The sequence below is a fragment of the Aulostomus chinensis genome, chromosome 22 (assembly GCF_037954235.1).
Source record: "Aulostomus chinensis isolate RoL2024-O1b breed Wild chromosome 22, RoL_Achi_v1.0, whole genome shotgun sequence".
In the NCBI taxonomy this organism is placed as follows: Eukaryota; Metazoa; Chordata; class Actinopteri; order Syngnathiformes; family Aulostomidae; genus Aulostomus; species Aulostomus chinensis.
The window spans coordinates 8,666,691-8,693,245 of record NC_141341.1 but is presented as its reverse complement, the minus strand read 5'-3'; the positions used below and the strand labels follow the sequence as shown (position 1 = coordinate 8,693,245).

Below are 26,555 nucleotides of genomic sequence, written 5' to 3'. Positions count from 1 at the left end.
TGTCATCTGAAACGGCATTAGCAATAACAAATCAGAAAACAATAAAAGATGAGAACAGAGATAAACGAGAGGTCTCGTGTTTCAGCATTTAAAAAATGGTGGAAAATGACTGAGTAGAGCGTGCGTGATAATGAGTGTGCATGTGCAGAATATGTGTGGGTGTCTGTGTATTTAGGTGGCAGTGAGTTAGAGATGGTGTGTGTGTGTGTGTGTGTGTGTGTGTGTGTGTGTGTGTGTGTGTGTACGTGAGCGAGGGAGAGTAAGTGAGTGGGTATTTGTGTGTAATCATGTACGTCAGGCCGTCATGAATGGTGTGTTTGAGACAGAGCGGAGTGTGGAGTTCCTCGGGCTGGACCAAATTGGAAACAGAAAAACAAACATTCCCGAGGAACCCCTTGCTCTCCACCTCCCCCCCAAACCCCCGCCCACCCTCCTCCCCCCACCCCTCGTCTGCCGGCTAGTGGCGCAGTCCGACCTGTCTGGGACAATGTAACGGCCTATAGTCGGGCCGGACCACACACATTTGTGGATGGGAGTTGGAGAGCAGAAGGAGGCGGCTGTAGCGGTGGGAAGAGTTGCAGGGGGGCATGGCGGCGCACGCATTAGGGGGGGGGGGGATTCGCCACAATCACAGTTGGAAAAACAGACAGAGGAATCATATGAATGTTGTAGAGAGAGAGCTCAGTGATGGATTGATGGAAAGACAGAGAGATGGAGGCGAGACGGGGAGGAAAAGTGAGACTGGAGATTGAAAAAGTTGATGGACATGAGACAGTGAGAGAGGGAGACAGGAATGAAAAAGACAGATAAGTCATGGTTGAGAATCAAGAAACACACACTCATAAAAAAGTGGATAAGGAGAAAAACAGAGGGTCAGGGGAAGACAGTGATTGAGTAAATGAATAAGGAGCAGCTCGACTGAGTCAGAGCTCCACAGGGAAAATATTTAGAGCCACACTCGCTCTTTAAGAGAGAAAAAAACCCCAACTTTGTTCTCTTTTCTGTTCCTGTTGCGAGTACTACTAATGTGTAAGTCGCCCTTGACTTTTTCCTTTGTGTCTTTCGTACTTTAGAAGAAAAAACTCTTTCAGCTTTAATAGCTAAAGCTATTATATGATCAATCATGTAATAACTGGAAGCCTGTGTGTGTGTGTGTGTGTGTGTGTGTGTGTGTGTGTGTGTGTATGTGTGTGTGTATTCTTTGTGTGTGTTTTTAGCCCTTATAGTGGGGTAATAAAGGTTTGATGAATCATATGTTCGCCTAATGCATCTCCAGGGAGTACATGCTTACCTGGGGAGCAGGTTTCTTCCCAAACGCTTTCCGAGACATTGTCCACAAAAAAAATAAAAAAAATAAACAAACATCCTTCTCAATACATTACTGCTTTAAGATGGCCGGGCCTTAGATGACTCATAATTTCAGTAATGACTCATAATGTGCTTTACTTTTCATGCCAGCAATCTCTCTTTTTCCTTTTTTTCAAACATCCGATATCCTTTTTCAGATAATGACACACTCAAGTTCTCAAATGGCCGGTGTGCTCATTTTCTATCTATAGCCCATACAGACTTAGAACAGCGTACGTTTGTGGTGAGGACCACACCGAACCAGGTAAACCACAGAACAGGTATTCTGGGACGCCATCGACCTCCCGCTGCATTTCCTGCTGTCTCATTTACTAATCGTTAAACACCACAATGCAGATGGAGGAGAGAAATGAGCAAACAACTGTTTTAAGTTGTTACTTCTGCATGTACATGCGCGCGCGCGCGTGTGTGTGTGTGTGTGTGTGTGTGTGTGTTAAGATTTGAGAGCTCATCACACACCTACATGCCCTCACAAACACACACTTCTGGTCAAACTGACCAAAGGAAACTGGCTTTGTATACATGCAGACTCCGATTTAGATTTGCGGTGAGAGGCAGGCAAGATGGATGGAAAGATGAAGACGGGGTGGCAGGAAGAAAGAGAGAGAGAGGTGGAGTGGTACAGGCCGAGAGGGTGGGGTGATTTTTGTGGTTGGGGCAACAAAAGGGGGAACTGAGAGCTGGTGAGTCTGACATTTAACACTAGTGTAACTGAATAAAAAAAAAAATAAAAACGTTCGCCTCTGGAAATTAGATTTTAAGATGATTTATAAGTCGTCATTGATGCCTTTTGATCAATATTGAAACAGAGTGAATAAACCCAGTAGATAGAGAGGGAGAGAGTATAATGGTGGTCCTGATTGCTTCCACACACTGTAATTGTCTCCTAATTTGAATTAAGCTCTCACGCTATTATTAGTTAATTTTTTGGTCATAATTTATTGGCAGCTGACTTCACACTTTTATTCCTCCATGGCTACCAAAGTGTTTGTTTTACAGATCATCTTTAACACCCTCTCTCTCTCTCTCTCTCTCTCCTTACACACACAAGAAATATATTCAGTTTAATTACCTTGAGGTATGACCTTAAGTGGCTTTTGAAGAAATGTTATGCATATCTTTTTCTTTAAGTGGCAAAGTTTAGGGAAATAAATACACATTTTATTTGAAGAAAGCTGGTGACGCTTTTGTCTTTTACATTTTACATAACCTTATCGGAGCCCTGGCTTCCTCTAAAGGTCTTAAAAGTCTTCCCATGTGGAAGGTCTTTGTCAGCTGTCAACTACAGTGATAAAACAAAATTGGTACAATTAGAGAGTTTGACTGGCTTAAGTCCCAGCAGGGCACTAAATATTTTTGCTTATGCTGAACCTTTGATCTACCCGTCAATTTGGGTGTCTTAAGTCTGGAGAAAATCATTTCCCGTAAATGTAAAAGATGGACAAAAATGTCTGTGGACTGGCTCAAATTGGTTCCAGTAAAGGCTGCAGAATGGGCCTGTTTTTCTAAAGTTATTTGTCTTTCTGTCGTTCTCCAGGTTATTAAGGTGATGGTGGACTCTGACAGCTGTGACTGAAGACCTAAACCAGAACCCGAAAAAATAAAAGAGTGGACAAGAGCAGCAGCCTGCATTACAACGTCTTACGGGGATCTACAGTACAACACACTTGATCAAACTCAAAGCTGCTTGATCCAGCAGAAGAGGAGCAGCAGCAGCAGCAGCAGCTCTGGACCAAAGGTATCTTGATGCTATGTGGAGTTTTAAGACCTTCCTAAACCTCAAAAATCAGAGAAGCTGGCTGGTTTTGCTCTGATTTCCAACGGCGCTGTGTGGAGTTACTTGGACCTTGATAAAGAAATGGAGGGATAAGCGTGAGCTCGACACCTGGTTTCTGCTTCCCATTAAGCGGAGTGGAATACAGAGGGCCAGTAGCCGAAACTGTGCTGCTGGACGGACCTTTGTGGTCTAAGTGAGCCGCTACAACAGAACGGATGCCAAGGCCAGGGGGCAGGCATGATGTTTTTATAACCTGATGATCAGCAGAGGTAAGCCCCGGACATGCTTTATTATTTTATTTTAATTACACCAATATAATGGTTAATAACCTCAATAAACTACTGACTTAGAGTTTAAATGACAGTGACATCACCTGAACTCCATGGAAAGTAGAAAAATAAAGTTCATGTTTTTAATGATTCAGCCACATTCAGGGGTTCTGACCCACTTTTTAAAATGCAAATTTTTCATATTTAATGATGAATAAATATATGCAATGAAGCATTTTTTTTCTAAATGATCATTTTTATTTGTTAATTATCTAATAGACTCATCAATAATTACTGAATATTTCAGTTTACAGCATAAGCATCCATTTCATCTTGTTAAATTAGCTTTAATTTTTCTCATCATTAAGTGGATTATCACAATACATGTAGTACTTTGCATAAATCTTGTGTTTTTTTAATCTAAGGGAATAGGTGTGTGTGTGTGTGTGTGTGTGTGTATCTTGTGTTATTGTGTGTGTGTTTTTTTTGTGTGTGTGTATTGAGTCAACTCGACAACACAAATTCTATTAATGCTACTTCTTTTAGATGTAAAGTTTCGACGGGCATCTTTTCCTCTTGTGTGGCTCGGTAGATTAGGAACACTGCCCGAGGCCCGAGTGAGGTCAGGGGAAAACGTTACTGAGATGAAAAAGACTGCTGATAAAGTGGCGTTTATGTCGAACAACGGCACTGTGAAGTAATCATGAAAATCTGCTCTTAGTCATCGCTGTTGCAGGAAGTGCCTGTGTGTGTGTGTGTGTGTGTGTGTGTGTATGTGCGTGCGTGTGTGTGTATGTCGCCTGCTATGTTGCTGTTGCTTTAAGTGCTGGTTTATCAGATTTACTCGTGAAGTGTCGTTTGATGTGCTCGATTGTCATCGCAGTTGGAGACGGTTTCAGAGAAATCTAGTCCAAAACACTACCTTTGCTCTTCCATTACCCGCAGATGAATGCACTTTGATTCATTTAACCTCATGAGTGAAGTTAATTAAAAGTCGAGTTTAAAGGCAATTACAGTAAACAATGTACAGTGAGCCTTTGTGAGGTAACTGCATTTTAATGTTATTTTTCCTAAAACACCACAGAGAAGCCAAACAAGTGACAGTAACCGACTTTTAACAGGTCGCTGAAGTCGTCATGTTTCACTGAAAAAAACAAAATTACAGAGCTGAAACTTTTCATGTGGTAGATAATTAAATGTTGTTGAAATCTAATGTTATTTGAATTTTCCAGCATGCCGGCATTCCACACACACACACACACACACACACACACACACACACACACACACACACACACACACACACACACACACACACATCTGTAGTGGCTTGTGCTGTAGAGAACATTTAAAATAGTGTCAGGTTAATATTATATGAGAGCGTTTGTGTGTGTTCCATCAGATTCCATCAGATATCTGCTGAAATTCAAAAATTCAAGGTGTGTGTGAGAGACAGAGCCTGAGTTTGTGAATTGAAGGAAAGTTGCATGCCACCCACACAGTATTTTACTGGATCCGGATTATTGTTGAAATGTTCCAGTCATCATGTTCTCACACACACACACACACACACACACACACACACACACACACACACACTGTGTGTGTATATATATATATATATATATATATATATAAAGATTCTGGGGGGCTTAGGTGCTGTGGTTGTGGTGGAAGGGGCCCTCCCACCCAGAAAATAAGCTCCTATATCATTATGATATTGAAAACGGTTAAAAAAAACAAAAACAAAGAAACACAGGTAATTTTTCACGTTGCAAGAAAAAAAAAGTAAAAACAGACAAGCTCACTGAAAAAACGAGCGCAATCTCCTGAAGCAGTCCTTCCCGTCAAGCGTGCCACGAGAAAAAAAAAATCACAAATAATTTTGTTAAATGCTTATATTGAAGAACTTCAATTTTCTCTTCTCCCAAGTGTCAGATTGAAGTCACTAACTAATCTGTACTTTAATCATTTTTTATGAATACTTTTTCCTTGATACCCAAGATCTTTTTTTTTTTTTTTTAATTTTAACTAATCAAACATTTAGAGTCTGAATTCATATTTGGTCAAATTTGACAGACAGCAAAATTCACAATTTAAACAAGAACTGCAGAAAAGTTGGAAATATTACTTCCCGGCTTTATCTTATTTTTACTGGAGTTGCTGTTAGTAAAAGCTCACTTCACCTGGTTCTTTGTCTCCACCGCGACCTCCATGCTGCTCTACTTTCAACTTTACATATGTTTTGTGTGTGTGTGTGTGTGTGTGTGTGTGTGTGTGTGTGTGTGTGTATGTATGTGTGTGTGAGAGAGAGAGAGAGAGCTCCACTCTCAGCTAATTGCCCTAAGAGGAGAGGACAGAGAAGGCACAGCAACCTTACATGACAGCACGATGCAGCATTTTTTTTTTTTCACAGTTTCATGCTTTCATTATTTATTGGAAAAAAACAGCTGATTATTGTAATGGGAGGGAAAACCCCATTCTACAAACTTGCTTTCCTCCTTCACCTGTTACCCACCACACACACACACACACACACACACACACACACACACACACACACACACACTCTGAAGAGCTTTGTTTCATTTCCCACATACACTCATATTCATTCATATACATATATACTTGCTCTCTCAACAGTTTTCATTGTGAATTGTCGTCAACAGTTTTTCCCCACAGTGTCTCTAGGTTATCTGAAGTGACTAGGACCTAGTTTATGGGAATGGGAAGGCTATTGAGCTCTACAGATGTCATTTCTCTGTGCTCTCTAACACTGTAATTATGCTGGGATGGCCACAAACATCTCAGCTGTAGTTTTTTTTTTCCTCAAATCTACACAAATAAAGTAGAAATTATGGCTGAATATCACTGGGGCTCAGATGGGTGATGTGTTTTGGGTGAACTGGTCCTTTAAGGACAATTGCAGGGAGCTTCATTAGCTCTTAGCTGGATGTTTGTGGGTACACCATAATATCAGCCCTTTGAATTCATTCCGTTTCTGTTTTTTGTTGTTTTTTTATTTTCAAAGTTTATCCGTGATGTAGGTGTGTGTTTGGATTTAGATTAGACTAGATCAGGACAAGCCAGATCATAGGGTGCTGGATCTGCATGAGGCCTTCTTACGCACATGGATGTGGGCATATGTGTATGCATGATTGTGTGTGTGTTTGTGTATGTTTTTCATTATGTGGTATGGTGGCTTTGCTTGGTGATGTTATTCAGCAGGGCGGATTGCTTTGAGCTGCTTGGTGCTTTTAGCTGTGGTCTGTGTTTTTGTGTGTGTGTGTCTGTGTGTGTGTTTTTAACTGTCTATGCATGCGCATGTTTGCATGCCTTCAAATGTGTACATGCACACTTATACATGCGTGCTTGTGTGTTGTGGTATATTATGTGTTCTTTGATGTGCAAGTACAAGTCAGATTTGGCAGAATTTGGCCGAGTTTTTAGAAAACGAAGGAATGTTGAGTAGAGACGATTCAGTCAGGCCCCTAAAAGCAAGTTTGACTGTCATGCATACACACACGCACATGCATGTACATACACACGCGCACATGCATTTACATACACACACGCACACAGTGCTTAAATGTGTGTTCTAGTGGCCCTGGAACTCCTCTGAGGTTCTAAATGTTTCTTTTGATTGTCTGTGGTGTCCACTCTGTCTGCTTCTGTATCACTCTTCTAGTACATTCACATGATGCTAGAAAAAGTTGATATATTGTGTCACTGGATTTTAAAATACACACAAACGCTGTCTGAAGTGGATCCTCTTGATGTCGGCTACCAAGATAATGTGGTTTGATGTACTCAGGCATATAAAATCAGACCCAGTGTGCTTTAGACTTTCTGCACATGTCCTGGAAGTCACATGACACAGTGTTATCATGCCAGGTGCTTGGGTAGAAAACAAAGCAATAATTTCAGTGATGAGAAATACACAGCACTGTACATTTGTTTGATTTTTCTGTTGGACAGGAACGCAGGTTGATTAAGTCTTATTGAAATGGGAAAAAAAATACAAATTACCATTCCTGAAACACTTTTTTTTGCTTACAGAAGGAAACAAAAGACATAAAAAACATTGGAAATGAAGCCAAGCTATATCTAAATTACCCTCTAGACCAGCAGACAGACCAATGGAAAGAAGGCAGTCAATTTTGTGTGTATATTACTCATAACTGAACTACATACATAAGTGTTTGTGTGTGTGTGTATGTGCGCATATCTGAGTGTGTAAGACAGCAACAAGTACCCATTTATCATCCTGTAACCCTCACCACCCATCTACATGAACAAACTCACTATCTCACACTCTCTCAGAGCAGGCCTTCTCTCTTTTGTCCTCCAAACAACAAGTCGTCCTAATTAATTCCAATTAAGACATATTAATTATGCAGACAAAGATTAATAAAGGAGGTGTCACTGGGTGTCAGGGCAATTAATGACTTCATTTGTTAGTTTGTTAATGATCCACTCATTTAAAGGACACAGGATCCATCAAAAATCCAAAATGACGGATGTGAAGTTCACATTTTCGAGGTGTTTTTGCTTCTTGTATGGTGTCATTACTTTAATCCGTGCAGTTAGGGTTTATATCATGTTGTATTTAGTCATTTTGTTCTCTGCTTATGTTGTTCTTGGCTTGTGGTTGTTCTCGGGGTGGAACGCACATCCGTCATGGTGTTAATTGATCACATTGTGTTCAGTTAATCAGAGCAGAGACGGCCTGCTGTGGAAGAATCACTGAATCTAAAGTGTCCTGAACATTGCTGCAAACATCAAATGTGTCTCCGGTGGTGGTTGTCAGGGGCCCGGGACACAGCTGCTGAGGATTCAAGGGAACATGAATGCAGGTTCTCCGTCTCATTATTTTGACATTTGTCCATCATCCATGACGTCGCTCTTTTCAGCATGGCGAAGCCCAGTCTCCTTGTAACCACACATGTCCGCCTGTTGAGCATCTGTGGGATGTTCTGGTGATTCTTTCCCTGAAAACATCCATGAACTCAACACATCTCCTGTGGAGTAACTGGGTGGTGTTCACCCTAAGAACACAAGTGTGTCTGTTGATCCACTTTCCACAACCAGCGTTTGCATCTGTTGACTGTGTTAATGTTCCACTAATTTACTTTTATACAGAGAACCGCAATAGCATCATAAAATGGCCCCACCCTTATTATTATTATCCCTTGCTTCTTTACACAGAACCAACCAAAGCCAGTGTGACACCATGAAAGTCTGTAAATCTGTGTTATTCAGGCAGGATGAGTGAAGCCAACATCTCTGTTTTGAGCCGTTCCTCTGTTCCCCCTGTTAATACTTCCACTGCCGGCCCAGAGGTGGAATGATCGTCCCCACATTCTGACTATGTGCACTTTTATACAGACAGCAGGGCGTAACCACGGCGCAATATTCCTTCCTTGAAAAAGCTGCGTGAAAGGGGCTTTTGTCTATTTTTTTTCTAGAGGGGGGAAAATATCCATTAATCAGAATAATGGTAACTAGCAGGGGCGAAGGATCCAAGCTAGCTTTCAGAGGTTCGACAAATTTGTTTTGCTCTCTGCGTCTTTCTGTGATTGTAGCAGAGCTGAGGTTTAAATGCATTAATCAGATTAGGTTAGCAACCAACCACACAGCTAAAGAGAGACCAGACCCCAACTGGTGGTTCCATATTCCTGCATCATTACACCACAGAATCAAACTCCAAGCCTGCGTGTGCATGTGTGTGCGTGCGTGTTGCACAGACATCTGTTAGATGTAAGTCTATGGATCTGTCTGAGTGACTTTCTGGAATGTTTTGTGTGTGTGTGTGTGTGTGTGTGTGTGTGTGTGTGTGTGTGTGTGTTTGAGAGAGAGAGAATGTTTGAATAACACAACACAATTTAATTTAATGCTGATTTGTAAAAAAAGTGAAAATAAAAAAGTCACACCACAGAGAACCTCAGACACACACCTGCATGCTGAAATCTAGTTATTATATGTCTCAAGAGAGGTTGTTAATGACCAACACACGCACACACACACAGCTAAATACATATCAAATTCCCACTCTTTGTGTGTGCGTGCCTGTTTGTTTGCTTCCCAAGGCAGCAGACTTGCGTATGTGTCACTACTTGCTCCCATGCTACACCCAGTCACCTTCACATGTGCTCCTTAAGGATGTGTGTATCTGTGTATCTCTGTGTGTGAGGCTACCTGCCTGTGTTTGTCTGCCTGCAGCCTGTGTGTGTGTGCGTGTGTGTGTGTGTGTGTGTGCGCGCGCAGATGTGGGTGTGTGTTTTTGTTCAGTTTGGCTACAACTGTGTGTTGTAGCCAACTGAACAAGTGTTAACAAGCTCAGAGCAGACTGTATTTATTTAATCCATATGCTGGTGAACTATACAGCTGTGTGCTGCTCCTGGTATGTCTGGGAGGAAAAATCACTCTGCAGTCATTGCCTTGTCTGAGGTGCAGAAATTATTGCCAAGTCAGCTCAAATACAGCTGCTTATATTGACAAAAACACATAGTGTTTGTTAGTTTTTGCTTAATAAATCAGTCTTTCAACCATGTGTTAGTCATACAGTCGTGCTGACTGTTCCTGGCTGCTCTGTATCACCAGCATTCACCTTTGGTTCTTTTGAAAACTTTCAATTATACATGCACAGTGTATATTATGGATTATTTCACATTTTCTTTGCATCTATGCAGATTCGTAGGAGTCCACTGCTGGGGAAAAGCAGGAGAGACGAGGTCCGGGTGCTGCTGATAGTGCTGCTGCCAGGCAGACACCACCAGCACGGCTACCAGAGGCGATAAAGACAGAGCTGACAGGCTAGTTGGTGGTGGCGTCGCTGCCGTTAGCAGCCAGTTCAACCAGCAAAAGCAGCCAAACGCTTTGGCAGCATCCATGTAACTTGCCAGAACAATAAAAACAGTGTATCTGGGGACTGACAGATAGTTCCAACTGGTAGTTTTTTGTTTTTTTTTCAAGTCCAGGTGCCCACTAAAGCCAAGCACCACCAAGTCAGTCATCGTGCTGCAGTGAGTTTCACAGTAGACTGCTGTGTTTGTTTGACTGTGTTGCCAACACCAGTAGAGAGGGACGGGTGTGTGGAACAATGTGGGAACAAAATTGTCATTTCAGATAAACAGTTGCCAAAAGCAACATAAGGGATGTTGACTGAATATTTGTGTTAACATGATGTTTTTTTTATACACCCAGACGCCAGTACAATCTTTGATGCTATGATATGTGACTGGATGCTACCCCAAGAGCCAATGCTCAGATCGTAAGATGAGGCTTAAATATAGCGTGAATTGTTTTTCTGTGGTACTAAAAGGTGTCGAATTTTAGTGCAGCATGAGTAATTGAATGGCAAATGTCGTCCTATTCAAATAACTGCAGCCCCTCCGCACCATGCCATCCTGTTATTTCCATATTTTAGATTTAAACAAAGCATTTTTATTTTGAAAACGAGCTTCAAGTCAAGTTCAGGTGTCTATGTTTTTAGCTGAGAGAGTACTTTGTGTGCTTTTGTCATGATCACAAACAAGAAGACCAATATTTTGTAATGGTGCAACAGCAATATTGTACATAATAACCTCAATATGCACTTGCAGCCATCATTCTGTGTGCTGTTATTGTGCATTAGTGCCGTCTTATGAATTTAAAGTGTTAGTGAGAGTGCAGTCCAGAGACGGCGTGTGAGATGGGGAGCATTTTCCAAAGCTTAGGCACAGTGAAGCATGCAGTCGTAGATGAAACTACGGTGGATCAATGTTACACAATTGTGATACAGAGAGAACCAATAGAACTCCCCAAGACACCCCCCCCCCCCCCCCCCCCCCAAGCCTAGCTCTACTGTTGTTTTGGCTGCCAGCGTGATGGGGGTTAGTTAGCCCCGGAGCCTAGCGACAACTTCAACCCGAGCTCACTTAAGGCGCACTGACCTTTTAAGGTGGTGTTTAACTTTTGTCAGCGTCCCTGCACTCCAGTTCCTTGAAAGCTTCTGAAGTTTGACTTGTAGCAGCAAAAGAACAGTCATAATTCATACATCACATAGTTGATGGCTGCGTAGGTGTTTCAGTGAACCATAACAATGAGCCAGCATGGGTAGTAGCAGGACCCCCCAGACATGTTTGACAATGGCATAAAAATGTTTATAAGTTCTGTTGTGCACCATTGAAATGACATATTGACTGATCTTTTGTACACAATTGCAGTATTCAGTGTCAGCAGCATTCATGCAGAGATGAGATTGATGATGATAATTGGCTACATTTGTTGTGTGTTGGCCATTAGCCTTTAAATTAGCTTCAGGTATGGATTCGGCGTGTGTTAGGAAAAGTTCAAGCCTGATGGAATAGTCAGAGAGACTTTTGCGAGGACTTTGGTTTGAAATGCAGCAACCTGGTCAGTTTTCTAGTGTTTATGGGGGAGGATGACACCCCCCCATGTTGTTTCTTCGTTTCTGGTTTACAGAAATCACTGTTTTTCTCGGTCTCAACCAACGATGCAGTGCAAGTCAGGCGTTTTTGACTCCAGCTGCTTTGAGTCCATCAGACATGTTTGACTGCAATGAGGAAACACTGCTTAATTTGACTCTTGAGTCCTTCAGAACCAATTGTCAGTAACGGTGCATGAAAAATTCCTTTTTTTCGGGGGGGGGGGGTAAATAATTGAAGACTTACTGTGTCATTGACTACAAGAAAAAAAAGAAATAGGCACATTTAGAGCTGCACAGAGAATGAACACCGAGTAAATAAACCCGTGACAGACAGATTGGATGGTAGTTGTTTTTATTTTTTGACATTAGTGCCGTCAGAAACTTCCAGTGGACTGAACTCAGCTTGGAGTGAAAGAGAGAGTGAATCATCCGCGTCAGATGAGCGTTACCATGATCACTGGTCTTGGTGATCTTGAGGCAGACTTAATAAGGAGGTGTCTGTACTTTGTTTAGGTAAGATCTGCTTTGGTTTGGCTCTGGATCCTGCAGTGACCTCTTTCCTGTTGGGGAATTTCTCCATCTAAATGTTGAGCTATTTTTCTTGCCTCACAGGTTTTGTCAATCACTTGTTTTGACTTTATTCAAACTTTTTTTCTTTTTTTTTTTTTTTTTAAAGAATTTACTATACTAACTGTAGATTGCATAACTCAGTAAATCAAATCTGAAATGGATTTTTTTCTTTTTGGGGGGCATACAGCGTTGTCATGGCTTTGCGAAAATAAGCAGGCATTCATATCTTTGCTGCTACTCTCTGTTTATATGTGCCGTAGCAGGATGCGAATATTATGCTTCAGTATGTAAGAATAAGGTTCATTAATCACATCAGTCAGTATGTTTGCATGCACACTAACATTCCGCTATTACTCAAAAAATGTCAATATTCAGAATTTGATCGGCAGCATAAACAACATACTCCGGTTTTATTGTCAGAATTTGGCCTTTTTTCCCCCCTAACTGTTCATTTTCTGATGAATATTATCGTCCTGTTTGAAATACAGGCCAAAAAGCAGGAGAAGAACATTTAGTGGAGAGTAGTCAGTCTTAGTTTTGGCCAGCCCCTGGCCAATCACTGCAGATAATTTTAGGTCATTTAAGAGCTATTTAATATACATATACATCACCAGCATAGTTTTTTTTTAAATTATCTAAGCATTACAATTATTTTGATATATGGTTACATTAATTTCACATTTTCATAGTCTGTGTCGGATGCCAACAAGTCAAATATGAGCTGTTTTTATGAGCCTGTATAACTGGTTGGGTTCCAGCTGCTCCAGCTGCTTAACAGAGCAGATTTACAATTGCCTCTATTGGAATATTAAGTTGGAAACCTACTTTTAGACTGGTGAAAAAAACAAAACTCTCAAATGGATAAGTGCCCTAGAATGCTTTTTGTGTGTGTGTGTGTGTGTGTGTGTGTGTGTGTGTGTGTGTGTGTGTGTGTGTGTGGGTGGGGGGGGGGGGTAATCTTCAAGGCAGGTTCCTTGCCATTAGTGCACCACTGAACAAGGCAGCAATTCATTCAGCAGGTTTAACTGTCGTGTGTGTGTGTGTGTGTGTGTGTGTGTGTGTGTGTGTGTGTGTGTGTGTGTGTGTGTGTGTAACAGAGAGAGAGAGAAAATCTGTGTATGTGGTGTGTGTGTGGCTGTATGGCAGGTTTCTAAATGCAGAGTGTGTGTTGTTTTTGGAGAATTGTTTCCGTGCGCCTGTCTGCACCATATGGCCCTATGTGGAAAATGGCCCCTTTAGGGGTCTGTGTGTATGGGGGATATGAGTGTGTGTGTGTGTGTGTGTGTGTGTGTGTGTGTGAGTGAGAGAGACAGAGTGAGAGAATATGTGTATTTGTGTGTATGAATGTGTGCACAGCGGTCTGGTCTGCCCAGAGTGAAGCTGTAAAAACAAAACTGTCTTGAGAAAAAGAAAAAAAGACTACACTGGATCAGTGATGTCAAATACTACCCTATTTTCTCCCTCTCTCTCGCTCTCGCTCTCTCTCTCTCTCTCTCTCCTTCTCTCTCTCTCTCTCTCTCATTCTCTCTCTCTCTCTCTCATCAACTTTGTGTCTGGTTTTCAATTTTGTTTTTCTTTCTTTTCGTCCTTATGTGTGTTTTGTCTGGGTCTTTACATATTAATGTGCCTAATGTGGTGATGATATCTTTCTATTTTCACTCCAGTAATTATTACTTTCTTTTTTTGAATTTTGGTAAAAACAATCACTCCCATTTTTCCCCCCTTCAGTAATCACTTAATTTTCTCTTTCTCTTGTTTTTCATTTGTCTGTTTTGTTTTTCGCTCGCCGTTTATTTTGTCTAATTGGCGTAAACCTCAGGGCTGTGGTAATGACTTCTGAGGTTAACACGCTTCTGCTAACAATCATTCAGTCACACACACACACACACACACGCATGCATGCAGAAACGCTTAGACACTCGAGTCATCATGCATGTGCAGATTCAATCACACCTCAAAAAGACACATATGCAGATCGCTCACATATACACTCACATAAAAAAAAAACAGGCTTCTGCCAAAATCTCCACGCTTGAACTTTATTGCAAAAACACAGTCACATACGGGTCATGAAGCCTGCTCACAGCTATGAGTGTTTGATCTGAAGTTAAAGGTGCATTTTGAAGAAAAAAAAACAAAACAATTAGACCGTGGAGACAGTGTAGGAATAAAGAGATAAATGCATCGCTTATCCTGCAACTTGTGGAGAAAGTACCATACACACCTTCTACCAGCTACAACATCTGCTTCAGAAATGGATATTACTGTGTAAATCAGTGGTTGCAACCCCTAGAATAATCAGATGAGTGATCCCCCCCCCCATAACAGCATAAAAAAATCATGAATTTTTACGTTTCCATTTTTTTATAGATTCATTTTAGTAACTGCCATCACATGTTTTAAGCCTTAAAGAGCGCGAATGTAAGAGAAATGCATTCTCTAGTACTGAGGGAACAGCATGTTGGTGTGTAAAAATTAAACCGTAAATTATTTGTTATATTTTACTTAAATTTTTAATTTTACTGCTGTTTTTTTTTCACACAGTCATGTGGCAACCCCTCCAGAAATCATCTCATGACCTCCAGGTCAAGAAACAGTGGTCTGAAAGAAGTTAGATTTTCAAATTAAAGAAGGACACAACCATTTAACAAGTCGAGCTGTTTTCTTTTAATAGGAATTCTTTGTTGTCTATTTTTAAAGATCCACATTTAACTTTTACCATGTGTTTGGAAAATAAGTCTGGATGTTCACTTCACATCATGTTTCCCTGATGATGAGCTCAACCAGTTCCAGGCTGCATGTGAGAACTGCAACATTACTGGTGCAGTTAAATAAAATGTCACCGTATTATCCGGAAGAAAAAAGCCAAACTTTAATTTTTTTCTGGTTGTTGTTTTTGCTAAGTGGCAACTTATTGACCATGATGACGCACGCTAAACTGTCCCATCTTCCACAAACCCTGCCTTGTCAGTTATTTTAAGCGTAACACGTAATGGAGTCTATCAGTCCTTTTAAAGCAGAACAACTTTCCGTGTATTATATTCCAGCAACTAGTGCACAACCAAAGTGTACAGAATATCCCTACACTTAAAAAGATTATGATGCAATAACAACGTACTATTACAAGGCTGTCCTTATGTTCAAAAATTAATGTGTGACCAAAAAAAAAAAAAAACCCATCAGCAGTACATGTACTGTATGCATTGCTTCTAAAATACCTGCTAGCATCATTTGGGCTTGTATGCTTCAAAAAACCCAAATAAACGGCGGTGTCTAAAACCTCTGACTGGTCGTGAGACTTGAGTAACTCCCCTGAATTCAGCAACAGATCTTTGTAAGTTTGAGATACCAAATTCTAGCGATCCTGATTAATGACTGGAACCAGACTTGAGTCTTGACTGTTAGCTCTCCTGGTGTGAACTCGGCCTTAATCTCTCCCTCTCTCTTTCCCTCTCTCTCTCTCTGTCTCTCTCTCGCTCTCTCTGGTATCTTGATGTGGTCTGTGTTCTGCAATAACTTCTAAACATTTACATTTCTGCTTTCAAGTGCTGTTTATATATGGCTCTTATCAGCTATCTAACACACACAGGCGCACATTCAGACAGGGACAGACGGTGAATCAAACCTTTAGTCCTCATGACAGTAACACGGTTGCTATGTCCATAATAGGACAGGAGGAGAGAGACAGGCAGTAAGAGAAAAGAGTGCCACATAGACAGAAGGAGGGGGGAGGCAGATAATTTGCCACCAGAGTGTTTTGTGGTGAGGTGCGGCATGGAACTTTGGTGACTTTAGCTCATAGCCTTTTTCTCTACTTGGTCCCTGTAGTCAAATTTCTCCTTTCTTCTATCCCCTTGCTGCGTGGCCTTTGCCGATTTGTCGTCTCGCTCCAGGACTCTTTATCAGTAAGTGACTGTGAATGCAGCAGCATTCAGCACCCAAATGAAACATGAATTACAGAAGCACGGGCTGTCATAAATGTGTGTACATCCAAGTCTGGTCGAATAGTGACTTTTTTTTTTTTTTGCAGGACCCAGTGGGGAACTGCCGGGCCGATCTAGAACGTATCAGGGGATTACTGACTGAGCGGCTCGCCATTATTGATTCACATTGTCACTGTTTGTATTTTAATATTTAGATCAGACAGCAAAAACCTGAATAAAACCCATGAAGTTAAACCCCGGACAGTTTCTCTTCCTATTTATTCAAACTGATAGATGGTTTAAGTGCATGCAAGCAGTGCTGCTGTGTCATATCAGATCCTTCTGTGTATTATTCATCAACACGTATCCCCTCTTGCGTGTATCTGGGCCCGGCTTATCCAGGCTTGCTTGGTCTTGTTTAGAATTGTACCTTGAGATAATCTGGGGTTGGGCTGACACTTAAGTTTTACAATTTAACTACGGTAGACTGTGTTCAAAGCTCAACTGAAAAGTGTTTATAAATTGTAAACTAGAAATCAAAGTGTCACCCCAGCAAGATATTTGTTTAGATCTGCATGGACAGCTGAAATAGCCAAAAAAACAAATCAACAAATGGCAGTCATCGTAATCCCGTGGGTGTGTATGTTTTTGTGTTGTTGTTTTTTTATTATTTTATTTTCCCAGTGGCTGTGTCAGTGTCAATTTAACACAGAAATTGCTGCTTTCTCTTTTAAATCACGCCATGTTGCGGCATGTTTTGACACTGAGACTATTGAAGTGAGAGGATGACATCAGTACACCCTCTGCAGTCACTGGGACCCTTAAGTCCTCTTTAGTCTCCCCCTGCTACTCTGCGTGCTTGATAAACTCACCACCAACTGCAGCAGTAGAACATCGTATCTGAGAGGTCTGTCTGTCAAATTTGCTGATGCAGGTAAAGTGTGGCTAGCCAGGAGTAAAGAACAGGACTGTTTCACTCTGCTCCTCTCATCTGCAAAGACATCGCTTTGTCATGCTTCTCTATAATATAATACATCTTTGTCAACATCTGAATGGCCTCTGAATTTGATTCCATGGTGTTTGGAGCATTGGTGAAGCGGTGGTTTTTACTAGCATCCTGCCTGTGAGTTTATGTAGCTGAACCCAAGTTTTGAGACGAGAGCTGCGCTAGTGTCAGCTGCTGAGTCTTTTTCCTTCTCAGCGTGTTCTGACCTCTGACCTCCACGCCAGATAAAACGAGAACCTCGCTTTGAGATGGCTGGAGTATCACATCAGACAGGACTTCTACGTCTCATGCGATCAGCTTGTGTGATACATGGTCAGATAGCTTGAAATGAACAACGCGATCGACCACAGTGGGCTGAAAGAGCGAGGTAAGCCCGTGGAGAAGGAGAGGAAGTGATAGAGCCTCTGAAGAGTGAGAGCGTATAAAGGAGCAATGCACAGACAGACACACAGAGAGTGAGAGAGAGAGAGAGAGAGAGAGAGGGGAAATGACACATAGGTGGAAAGAATCTCATCCTAGCTCCTGCTCACACTGGCTTTCACACATACTCGCACCATAATTGAACAGCAATTGAACACTTCTTATCTGCTTATCTGTCTAAAGAGGTTGAAAGTAAAGATTCATTAGGTGTGTGTGTGTGTGTATGTGTGTATGTGCGTGCCGTCTGATTTTTATCACACTGTTTGACTTAGATCTGCTTTTAAGGCAATGAATTCTCTCTCTTCTGTCTCCTTGTCTCTTCCCTTTTGGGTTGTCTCCGTAAATCTGTCTCTGGGCCGTCTCCTCTCGCGTGTTAATCTCTCCCTGCTTCTTCCCTGTCTCTCTCTATCTTTCTCGTAAGCTCTCCGTTATCTATTTTAATAGTCAAAGAAGAAAGAACTAAAACAAATGCTGCCGGTCAGTTTCCGGGGGATGATGAAATCGCAAAAAACTCACTTTTTCTCTCCCGTGTTGCTCGTGTCGCAGGGTGTCAGCCTCCCTGCTAGAACGCCTGCCTCCTGTGGTTGAGAGTCATTACAATAAAGTCATAAACTTAATTCACACCTCATCATTGCCTCACGTTTTCTAAATGTCAGCGGCACATTTCCATTAAGTCACATCAGCTGCATCAAAGCTGTATGACCCCAAAGACAGTCAGAAAGGAAAAGAAACTATATCTTAAAATACAATTCTCATTTGCAGCCCCTCTGACTTCACGTTCATGCCCAACGGCGTCGTTGTTTTCCTTTACTCTTTCACATCCAACCCTTACAGTTCTGATCTTCTCACTTTCTCACAGTCAGGTTTTCTTTCAATGGATATCAAGCATCTGCAATTAGTATCTAGAGTTGCAGGTTTGACAAGTTCAAAGATAAGAGTTTGTTACTAATGCCAAGAGAAGCCCCCCCCCCCCCCCCCCTCTCTGCATGTTAACATGATATGTCATCAACTGATGTGGTTGTATTCTTCTGGATAGGTTTTTTTTTTTTCCTCACAAAGGATCAGATGAATAGAAAGTGTTTGATGTCAGAGACCCTCAGGTTATCTGCTATACAGTCTTGAGGTTTCAGAGTAAAAATCAACCCTGATAAGCAATTTTGAATTATGAAGAATTTGCAATTTTTTTTTTTGTATGTGTTGTCGTTGTTTTTCAAACCTTCTGAATTGTTTCCAGGATTGTGTTTGTTTGTTTCTTGACTTCTGCATAACTGGAGTGTGATAGAAATGTTAAATACAGATAACAGGTAGTGATTGACAGCCAGTGGAGATGACCCAAAGGCATACGGAGATGGGGGTTGATGCCCATGTATATTTGACATTGTAAAATATTCTGTCTGTGGTTTGGCCCGGGGGCTACTAGATATATTTCTGACATGCTGGAAGACACTTCCAGCTGTCGATTGCAGTATAAATTAAAAATGGAAGAAACTCACCAGCACACCAAGGGTATGCTTCTTTTTTTTTTTTCATGTCATTCATCAGCAGTGTAGATCAGAGGGAGAATTAGAGACAAGAATAAAAAGATGAAAGGAAGAGACAGGCTGAGGGAGGGGCTGTGTATAAAAAATGAATGAAAGGATTTAGGGTGTGCTAGATAGGTTTAAACTCTTGTGTTTATGCACGTCACATTCTGTATTTATGCGTGTTTGTTGATATCTAAGGGTGTATCAGTAGTTAGATGGGTGTGAGAACTGAACGATGACATACCTTTGCTTTTATTAGCCATCCACACCTGTAATCCTGTTCAATCTGTGACTTGGTGTCCTGATCTAGTCAAGAGGTCGCGTGACTTATCCTCACCGCCCACTTCAAAGAGGCTGATAAGCTTTGACAGAAGCGGCGAGATAGGACGTGTTGAGCTTCATCTTTTTTCAGACGGGACCATGTCGTTACTGCGAGGGCCTGTGAACCGACAGGTGACTCATGTTTAATATCACGCCCAAAAGATGAAAAGGCCTCCAGGTTGAACTGTAGAGTTTCTTTTTGGGAATCTAGTGCAAAAAAGAAAAAAAAAAATTGCCCAGTCGGTTGAGTGACTTTTTTTTCCTCCCTACTTTCATATATCTTTTGGGCTTTTGCTGTGAATCCCAATGATACTGTTTGACAGGTAAAGCAAATTCACAGGATGGTTTATTGAAAGATAGCCTCCAGACACAGAATAGGCCTGACTTTACATAAAAGAAAAGTACAATACAATATGTCTTTAAGCAGAAAGATGTGTCGCTCTGCATGTCACCTCTTTGAGTTCAGTTACAGCAGGATGTTCAAGCCACATTCTACTGGAGGTGGAACGCCACGTCTCAGCAGCACGGCGGTTCTCTCTTTGCGTTGCAACTCACTCCACATGATAAAGTGTGCATGTTATTGTTAAACTGGGTGAATGCTGCGGGATAATAAGGCAGATTTGTGGTTCAGTTTTTCCATCTTTGCGATTGCAAGGGCCCTCCGTAATTATTCAGTCTTAATGTTCCCCACTTGATCAGAAGCTGTTAAACGTGTTTGATATATTTGGCTTCCTGCAGTGTGAAAAGAATAGAGATGTGATGTTGAGCAGAAACTAGCGGCAGCCAGTGAGAGCTAGCAGATCAGGAAACGTCATGAATCGAACGGTGCTGACTTTAGCTTGTAGCATCAGCTAGCAGCTAGACCAACGGTAACAGCGCAATTCCTCCTCTGCGCTTCCACTCTGTAATCATTGAATGCCAAGCGTGTGGTCCGTCATTGCGCTTCAGACCAGTTCAGATTCCACAGTCTGCACCAGGCTTGAGTTGAGATGAGCATAATGGTGTGTCTGCCCCGGATAATACGTGAAAAGTGCAAATGAATCGCTGCAGCAGCTGTTTACAAGGCGCTGCGTTTACATGATACTGCTTGCTTTTTTTTTTGCTTTTTTTTTCTCCTCCAATTTCATCAGCAAGGATGTCGACACCTGCACCGCAAAACACAATTAACGGTTGAGAACATCCCGTCGATATTTCAATCGGGGGAGCCGTGTCAAGACAACACTCCCAGAATAATTGTCACCTTGATCCCACTTAGAAAAACTTCCCTCCGTAAAATCATCTGGAGCTCCGTAAGACAGGTGATTGACTCCAGTTTATCACGTTGAGGAGTTCCGTGTACTTACCGGTAACCACATTCTGTGCAGTGTCACGTGTAAGCTGCAGTAATTTACTATGATTATGTGTTATGTTTATGCAGGATGACAATAGTCACATTTACTTTGTTAAAACATTTATCGTGTGATACTGTGTTCTATGACCCTAGAAAGTGGCCTCCATGTAGTTTAAGATGCTTTCTGGTTGTTGCATCCAGTCTCTACTGTCTAGGGGGAAAAAAATACCCAAAATATACAAGAAAAACAAAGTTTTAAACCAACAAAAGTTCCGTAACAAGTTATCTCATCACCCACTTATTGACTGTTCAAGGGAATTTCATCTGCCCTGCAAAGCCAACAAGCATTTATTGCTTCGAAAGTGCAGAAACACGGATTCAAAAGCCTACTTTTGCTTCTAAGTCTTGAGTCTTAAGTTGAGCTCAAATCCCATGTCTGTATCTTGCTATATAAAGTGAGGAAGACACGGTTATTGGTTTTGTCCTGATGTCAGTTATGCTTGTGTGGGGCCTTATCTGCCATTGTAAGTCAGTCTCTTAAAGTAATGATTTGGCGGATTGATTCATCACTTGAGCAGTTATGATGGTTTAACTCAGAATGATTCTCTGTGGGGTGACTGAATCTGGGTCCATCTACTTGAGGTTAAACAGGACCACATCTCCCTTGAAACAACTGCCTTAAATTAAAAACAACTGTGTGTATGAATGAGTTTGTGTGTGTGTGTGTGTGCGTGTGTGTGAGAAGATGCTTTTATCACAAAACTGATGTCACAACAACTGGCAACTTCTCCTCGCACAGAAAAGCTCAGTGTGTGTGTTGGTGTGCGTGCGTGTGTGTAGGAGAGTAAAGAAATAAATGTGTGATACTAATGCAAGAGAGATGGATGTGAGCTCACATAAAGCTGGGGCCGTTTCTTTCTTCTTTTTTTTTTTTAACCAGTCAAACCTGCTCCATTACTGTACCACTGGGCGACAAAGTAATTAGGGAAAGAACTTTTATTGCTTTTAAGGGCGAGATTTATTCCTCGTCCACTTTCCTGAGGTATCCGACATGCGAAAAAAATGTGACATCTACTCCAACAGAAGGAATTATGACCATGAACCCCACTCTTATACGTCCTTGCCACAGGAATTCAAAGTTTCTCTAATGCATTTTATTTATTTAAAACTTATAAAATGGATGCATAGTGATGTGTAAGAACACCTCAGAGGGGTGAGGCTGATTATTCCTTTAGTCATTATTGTGCGGTGTTGTAAAGCAGCTCCCATGTAGTTTTCCAACCCCCCTGCAAGGCCCTCTGTGGCGAAAAACTCACAAGTTAATTGAACAATTTTCAGAGTTTCTTTGATTGTGACATAAATTCCGAGCTGACCAAAATAACAGAAGAACCACGTAGCAACCATCGGTTCAGTCACAGTCATAGCCATTTGTTTTTGTTGTTGTTGTTGTTTTCGTGTTGCTCTGAATTTACGTCACACTTGAAGCTGATGTAAGATTATTACATCAACTCATGAGATAAGTGCGGACCAATCAGAGCGTGAGCTCCACCCAGAAGTTATTCACCTCCCTTAGAGTTGGTACTCACTGCCCTGAAAAACGTCCCTGTAAAATGTGAGACCACACATGAAGGTGCAGGCTTTCCCAAAGTGACCTGCGACGTCCTGCTGTGTGAAACCTATTCAGTTGTAGTTGATTGTTAACTTTCCCTGCGTTGACTATCAGTTTTTCCTGCTAAAAATAATAATAATAAAAAAGCTCTTGCTGAGTGGAGCTCTGCAGTGTCAGTTGAGGTTAGTTGGCAACTCGGGGGGAGTAACTCATAACAATACTGTGTCCACAATAGCAGAATAGCTTGATACAGAGTGATTCAGTGATAGTATTTCAGAGCAATTCACAGTTGGTCAGCATTCAATCATGATATCCATGTAGCATGAGAAGATAAATACCCCTAAAAAGGCACAAAAAAAAAAGAAAAGGAAATGTCAGTTTATTCCCTGTTGTCCGTCGCCTGCGTGCCACCAAAAGTGTTGATGAAATCACTCTGGTGAGTCAAAAGGCAGTTGTGTAAATGAGAATATAATGATGTTTGGCAGCAACGTGAATGTATATTACAAGAGGAAGTATCACAGAATCAATATTTGGTTCCATGTCTGTAGTCATCCTCTGTCGTCCCTGTGGGGAGACCAGAAGACTCCCAGTCTCTCTCTGTCTGTTTGTATCTGTATGCATGTATGTCTGTGTGTTTTTCACTTATTATGCAGGACAGAGGAAATGAAAGCTCAGACTGAGCCCCAAGGCTTTCTGAACTGTCTCAGTGTCCTTCACATGCGCGCACGCGTGTGTGTGTGTGTGTGTGTGTGTGTGTGTGTGTGTGTGCGTGTGTGTGTGTGTGTTTGGCTGACCACAAATGCTGCGTGAAATAAGTGCGCGAGAAAAGACGAGTTAGTGCCGAATGTACAGACAGAATGCCCTCATATTCTGTTCTGTCTGCGATGCTCATATGCATGTGTGCGCGCATACACACACACACACACACACGCATACACACATCTGGTGTATGTAGGCAGCATAAGGAAGTTGAATCTGAATCTCAGCTTTTATTGCGAAACACTGGGCAGTGCTGCAAGCTGCTTCCTTTTTCTTCGTTCTCCGTGTGCACATCTGCATGTGTTTGCCCGTCCTTGTGTGTTTGTGGCGTTGTAGACACTTTATTCAGTTACATCATACAGACGCTGATGCCTATCACCTTTATTTCATGTCTTCGAAATATGTTTTTGAGGGGAAATGGCCTTATTTAGTTCCAGTATTTTTCCTCAGTGTGTGCTGCTGCAAAATAAAAGGAGAAATCCTTTTAATTGCACACTAATTACTTCACCTGAATAAGTCCGTTTCTACTGAGCTATCAGGGTCCACACCCTGAGCAGGTTACTATGGTTTGCCAGCATGTGCTGCCGAACTATCTCTCATGTTTTGTTTTTTTAACCATGATACTAGTCACTGTTATGTGTCAGCGCTCCATGGTGAGTCACTCCTTCCTTGTTTGTCGGATGATCGACGTCCGTGTTACATCATTTCTTTTGACAAGCTGTCAGTAATTCTTAAGGACTCGTGTATGACGTGGTTTGTTTTATCTGAATTTCATATTTATTCTGGGTTTTGTGATGTGGACACCTTCTCTTCCCTCTCCTTGTCCCTGAAGTACTTTGTCTTTAAACCCGCACAAATACACACATTTACTGTCCAGTCGGCTCTACCCCCCCCCTCCCCCTGCCCGAGCTCTGATCACAGGAAGTCTCCACCACATCAGCCCCTGCCCACGCTTTCACACTAGTACTAGAAATGATAGTAGGAAGTGAATAAAAAAGCAAATTAAGGGAGGGAAGGGGAGGGGCGTCAGTAGAAGTCACGTTTCTTTTCTGCATGTTTCATCTTTTCTTTTTCACTCATCTGCTGCTTGCCAGCTGATCAGAAAGGAGTTACAGGATGCGCCTGTGTCAACTTAAAGCTGCGTTCAGAAAACCTGGCATTCTTAAAGATGCATCTTGATCCATCCAAATGCAAACTGCCTGCTGTAGATGCGTTACTTTGCTTTAGGTTTTGTTGTTTTTTTTTTTTAGTTTTAAACCGAGCCGCACAAATTATGCAGAACTGAATCAAAGTATTGATATCATGTGAATTTTTTTTTTCCTGGAAATTGTCGACCTCTACGTCCTTTGATTGAGATCCCCCTGGAGAGCGAGAGAGCGAGAGGTGACATGAGTAGGTACCGATCAGTTGGAATTTTCAACATCTGAGGGAGAAGTCAAGACAGTACACTCTTGGGTCTCTTCCTTGGCGTGTTCCTCGCAAACCACAACGCCCACTGTGTTCAACGCCACGATGAAGGGTTATTAAAACTTGTCAGTGTGAGCTGCCAAACTATTTCTACCTCTTTCATCATAATAAGTCTTTGTTGTAAGGTGTGTGTGTTCACACCTGCATCACAATAAACTACTATTGCTCTGACACCTTCATTGTTTAAGTGTCACTGAGAGACTACACTTCTCTGGAGATGAAAGTGGCGTGCGGGGGTAATAGATGGCGGCGCTCTACCTGGTGAATGAAGGCCAGTTGGAGCAGCTGACTGCAGGACTGGACGGAAGCATGCAACTGTAAGGCGTTTTTAATTTTTTTTTTTTATCGCCTGTCGGAAAATCGAATCCCCACTTTCTCAGAGCAGGCGAGTGTGACATGGACCCACATTTGGACCAAAACTTACTAAACTGGGTGTGGAGAAAACAAACTTTTGAGCCATAGATGTTCATGAGTAAATTGAAATCGGATGCATTTCTTTATTATTTTTATTACCTTTTATCATCTTCACTACAAAGCTTCCCATCTCCTCTAAGTTCTCAACCGGCAGGTGGAACTTGGCATAACACCTGTATTCCACAGCGGCGACAGAGCGGTTTTATAGGTCGCCGTTTAATCGAGTCGTCGGGAGAATATGATGATAATAAAAGGATCTGCGGCCAGTAAAGTGGTTCTGTGCGGTTCAGTGATGATTCCAGTAATGATAACAGCAAATGTTACTGGGACCACGACAGAAAATTACAGATGAGCAAGACTGCATGTGCATATTTGTTTGACCTATGTGGAGAATGCTGCGTTGCGTAATTCTTAAAAGTAAATCTTTGTGCAGTGTGATGTTGTTGGACCTTTTTTTTGTTGTTGTTGTTTAATTTCTAAAATCATATTTTCACAAGTTATCAGATTTAATACTAATGTGGACATCTTATCTCTTGTCTTTCTTTTCCCTTCAGCATTTTACCTTCAGTTTAATGCAGTGAGAGTAGAAATCAGTTTTGGTTTGTGTGTAATTTCTGCTGTGTGTGTTGCTTAGTTGATTTAGAAAAAAAAAACACTAAATGAGGTTTTAATGAAGTTGGATTACTTTTAAATAATGTGAATGATTAGATGCAAATGGTGGAACTAATCTCTTAAAGTGGTCACATTATAAAGGATTTGATCATTAATTACAGTCTGGTAGAATTCGGCAAGAGGAAATTGATGTTCAGCTGATCAGTTATTAGTTGGAGAAGTGTGTGTGTGTGTGTGTTTTGAGGATACATGTTAATCTCTTTGATAGTTCTAAACTGTTTGAGGGGTTCCCCTGCTTAGGTAATACCATTAAACAAAGGCTTTTAGTATGTTGACATGTGTTTTTGCTTTCTGTGTGTGTGTGTGTGTGTGTGTATGTATGTGTGTGTGTGTGTGTGTGTGTGTGTGTGTGTGTGTGTGTGTGATCCATAATGATCTTTTCTCATTGCTTAACTCCCTTCTCCTGGCAGCCAGTTTAACAATAATTAATTACACACACACACACACACGCACACATAGACGCACACTCACAGACTCCTTGCAGCCTGTGTGTGTGTACTGCACGAGTGAATCTCTGCTTTCTCATGATTGTTATATGAGTTATTCTTGACATTGTAAATGAGATTTTACACAACAGACACCACAATTTACTAACCACAAAAGTTGGTTACGGTGACATCATCACTGATGGTGCGAGAGAGAGAGAGAGAGAGAGAAAGAGAGAGACAGAAAGAGAGAGAGACAGAGAGAGAGAGG

General features: G+C 41.5%; 1 protein-coding gene across 1 annotated transcript in view; it reads left to right on the top strand.

Annotated features, from left to right (window-relative positions):
- trps1 (trichorhinophalangeal syndrome I) overlaps positions 1–26,555 on the top strand; it is a 120,724-nt gene that overhangs the window by 17,715 nt on the left and 76,454 nt on the right. Inside the window, exon 2 of the mRNA XM_086193607.1 lies at positions 2,906–3,414. Coding sequence (XP_086049733.1) covers positions 3,402–3,414 — 13 coding nt within the window. The 5' untranslated portion in view covers positions 2,906–3,401. The remainder of the gene's footprint in view (positions 1–2,905; positions 3,415–26,555) is intronic.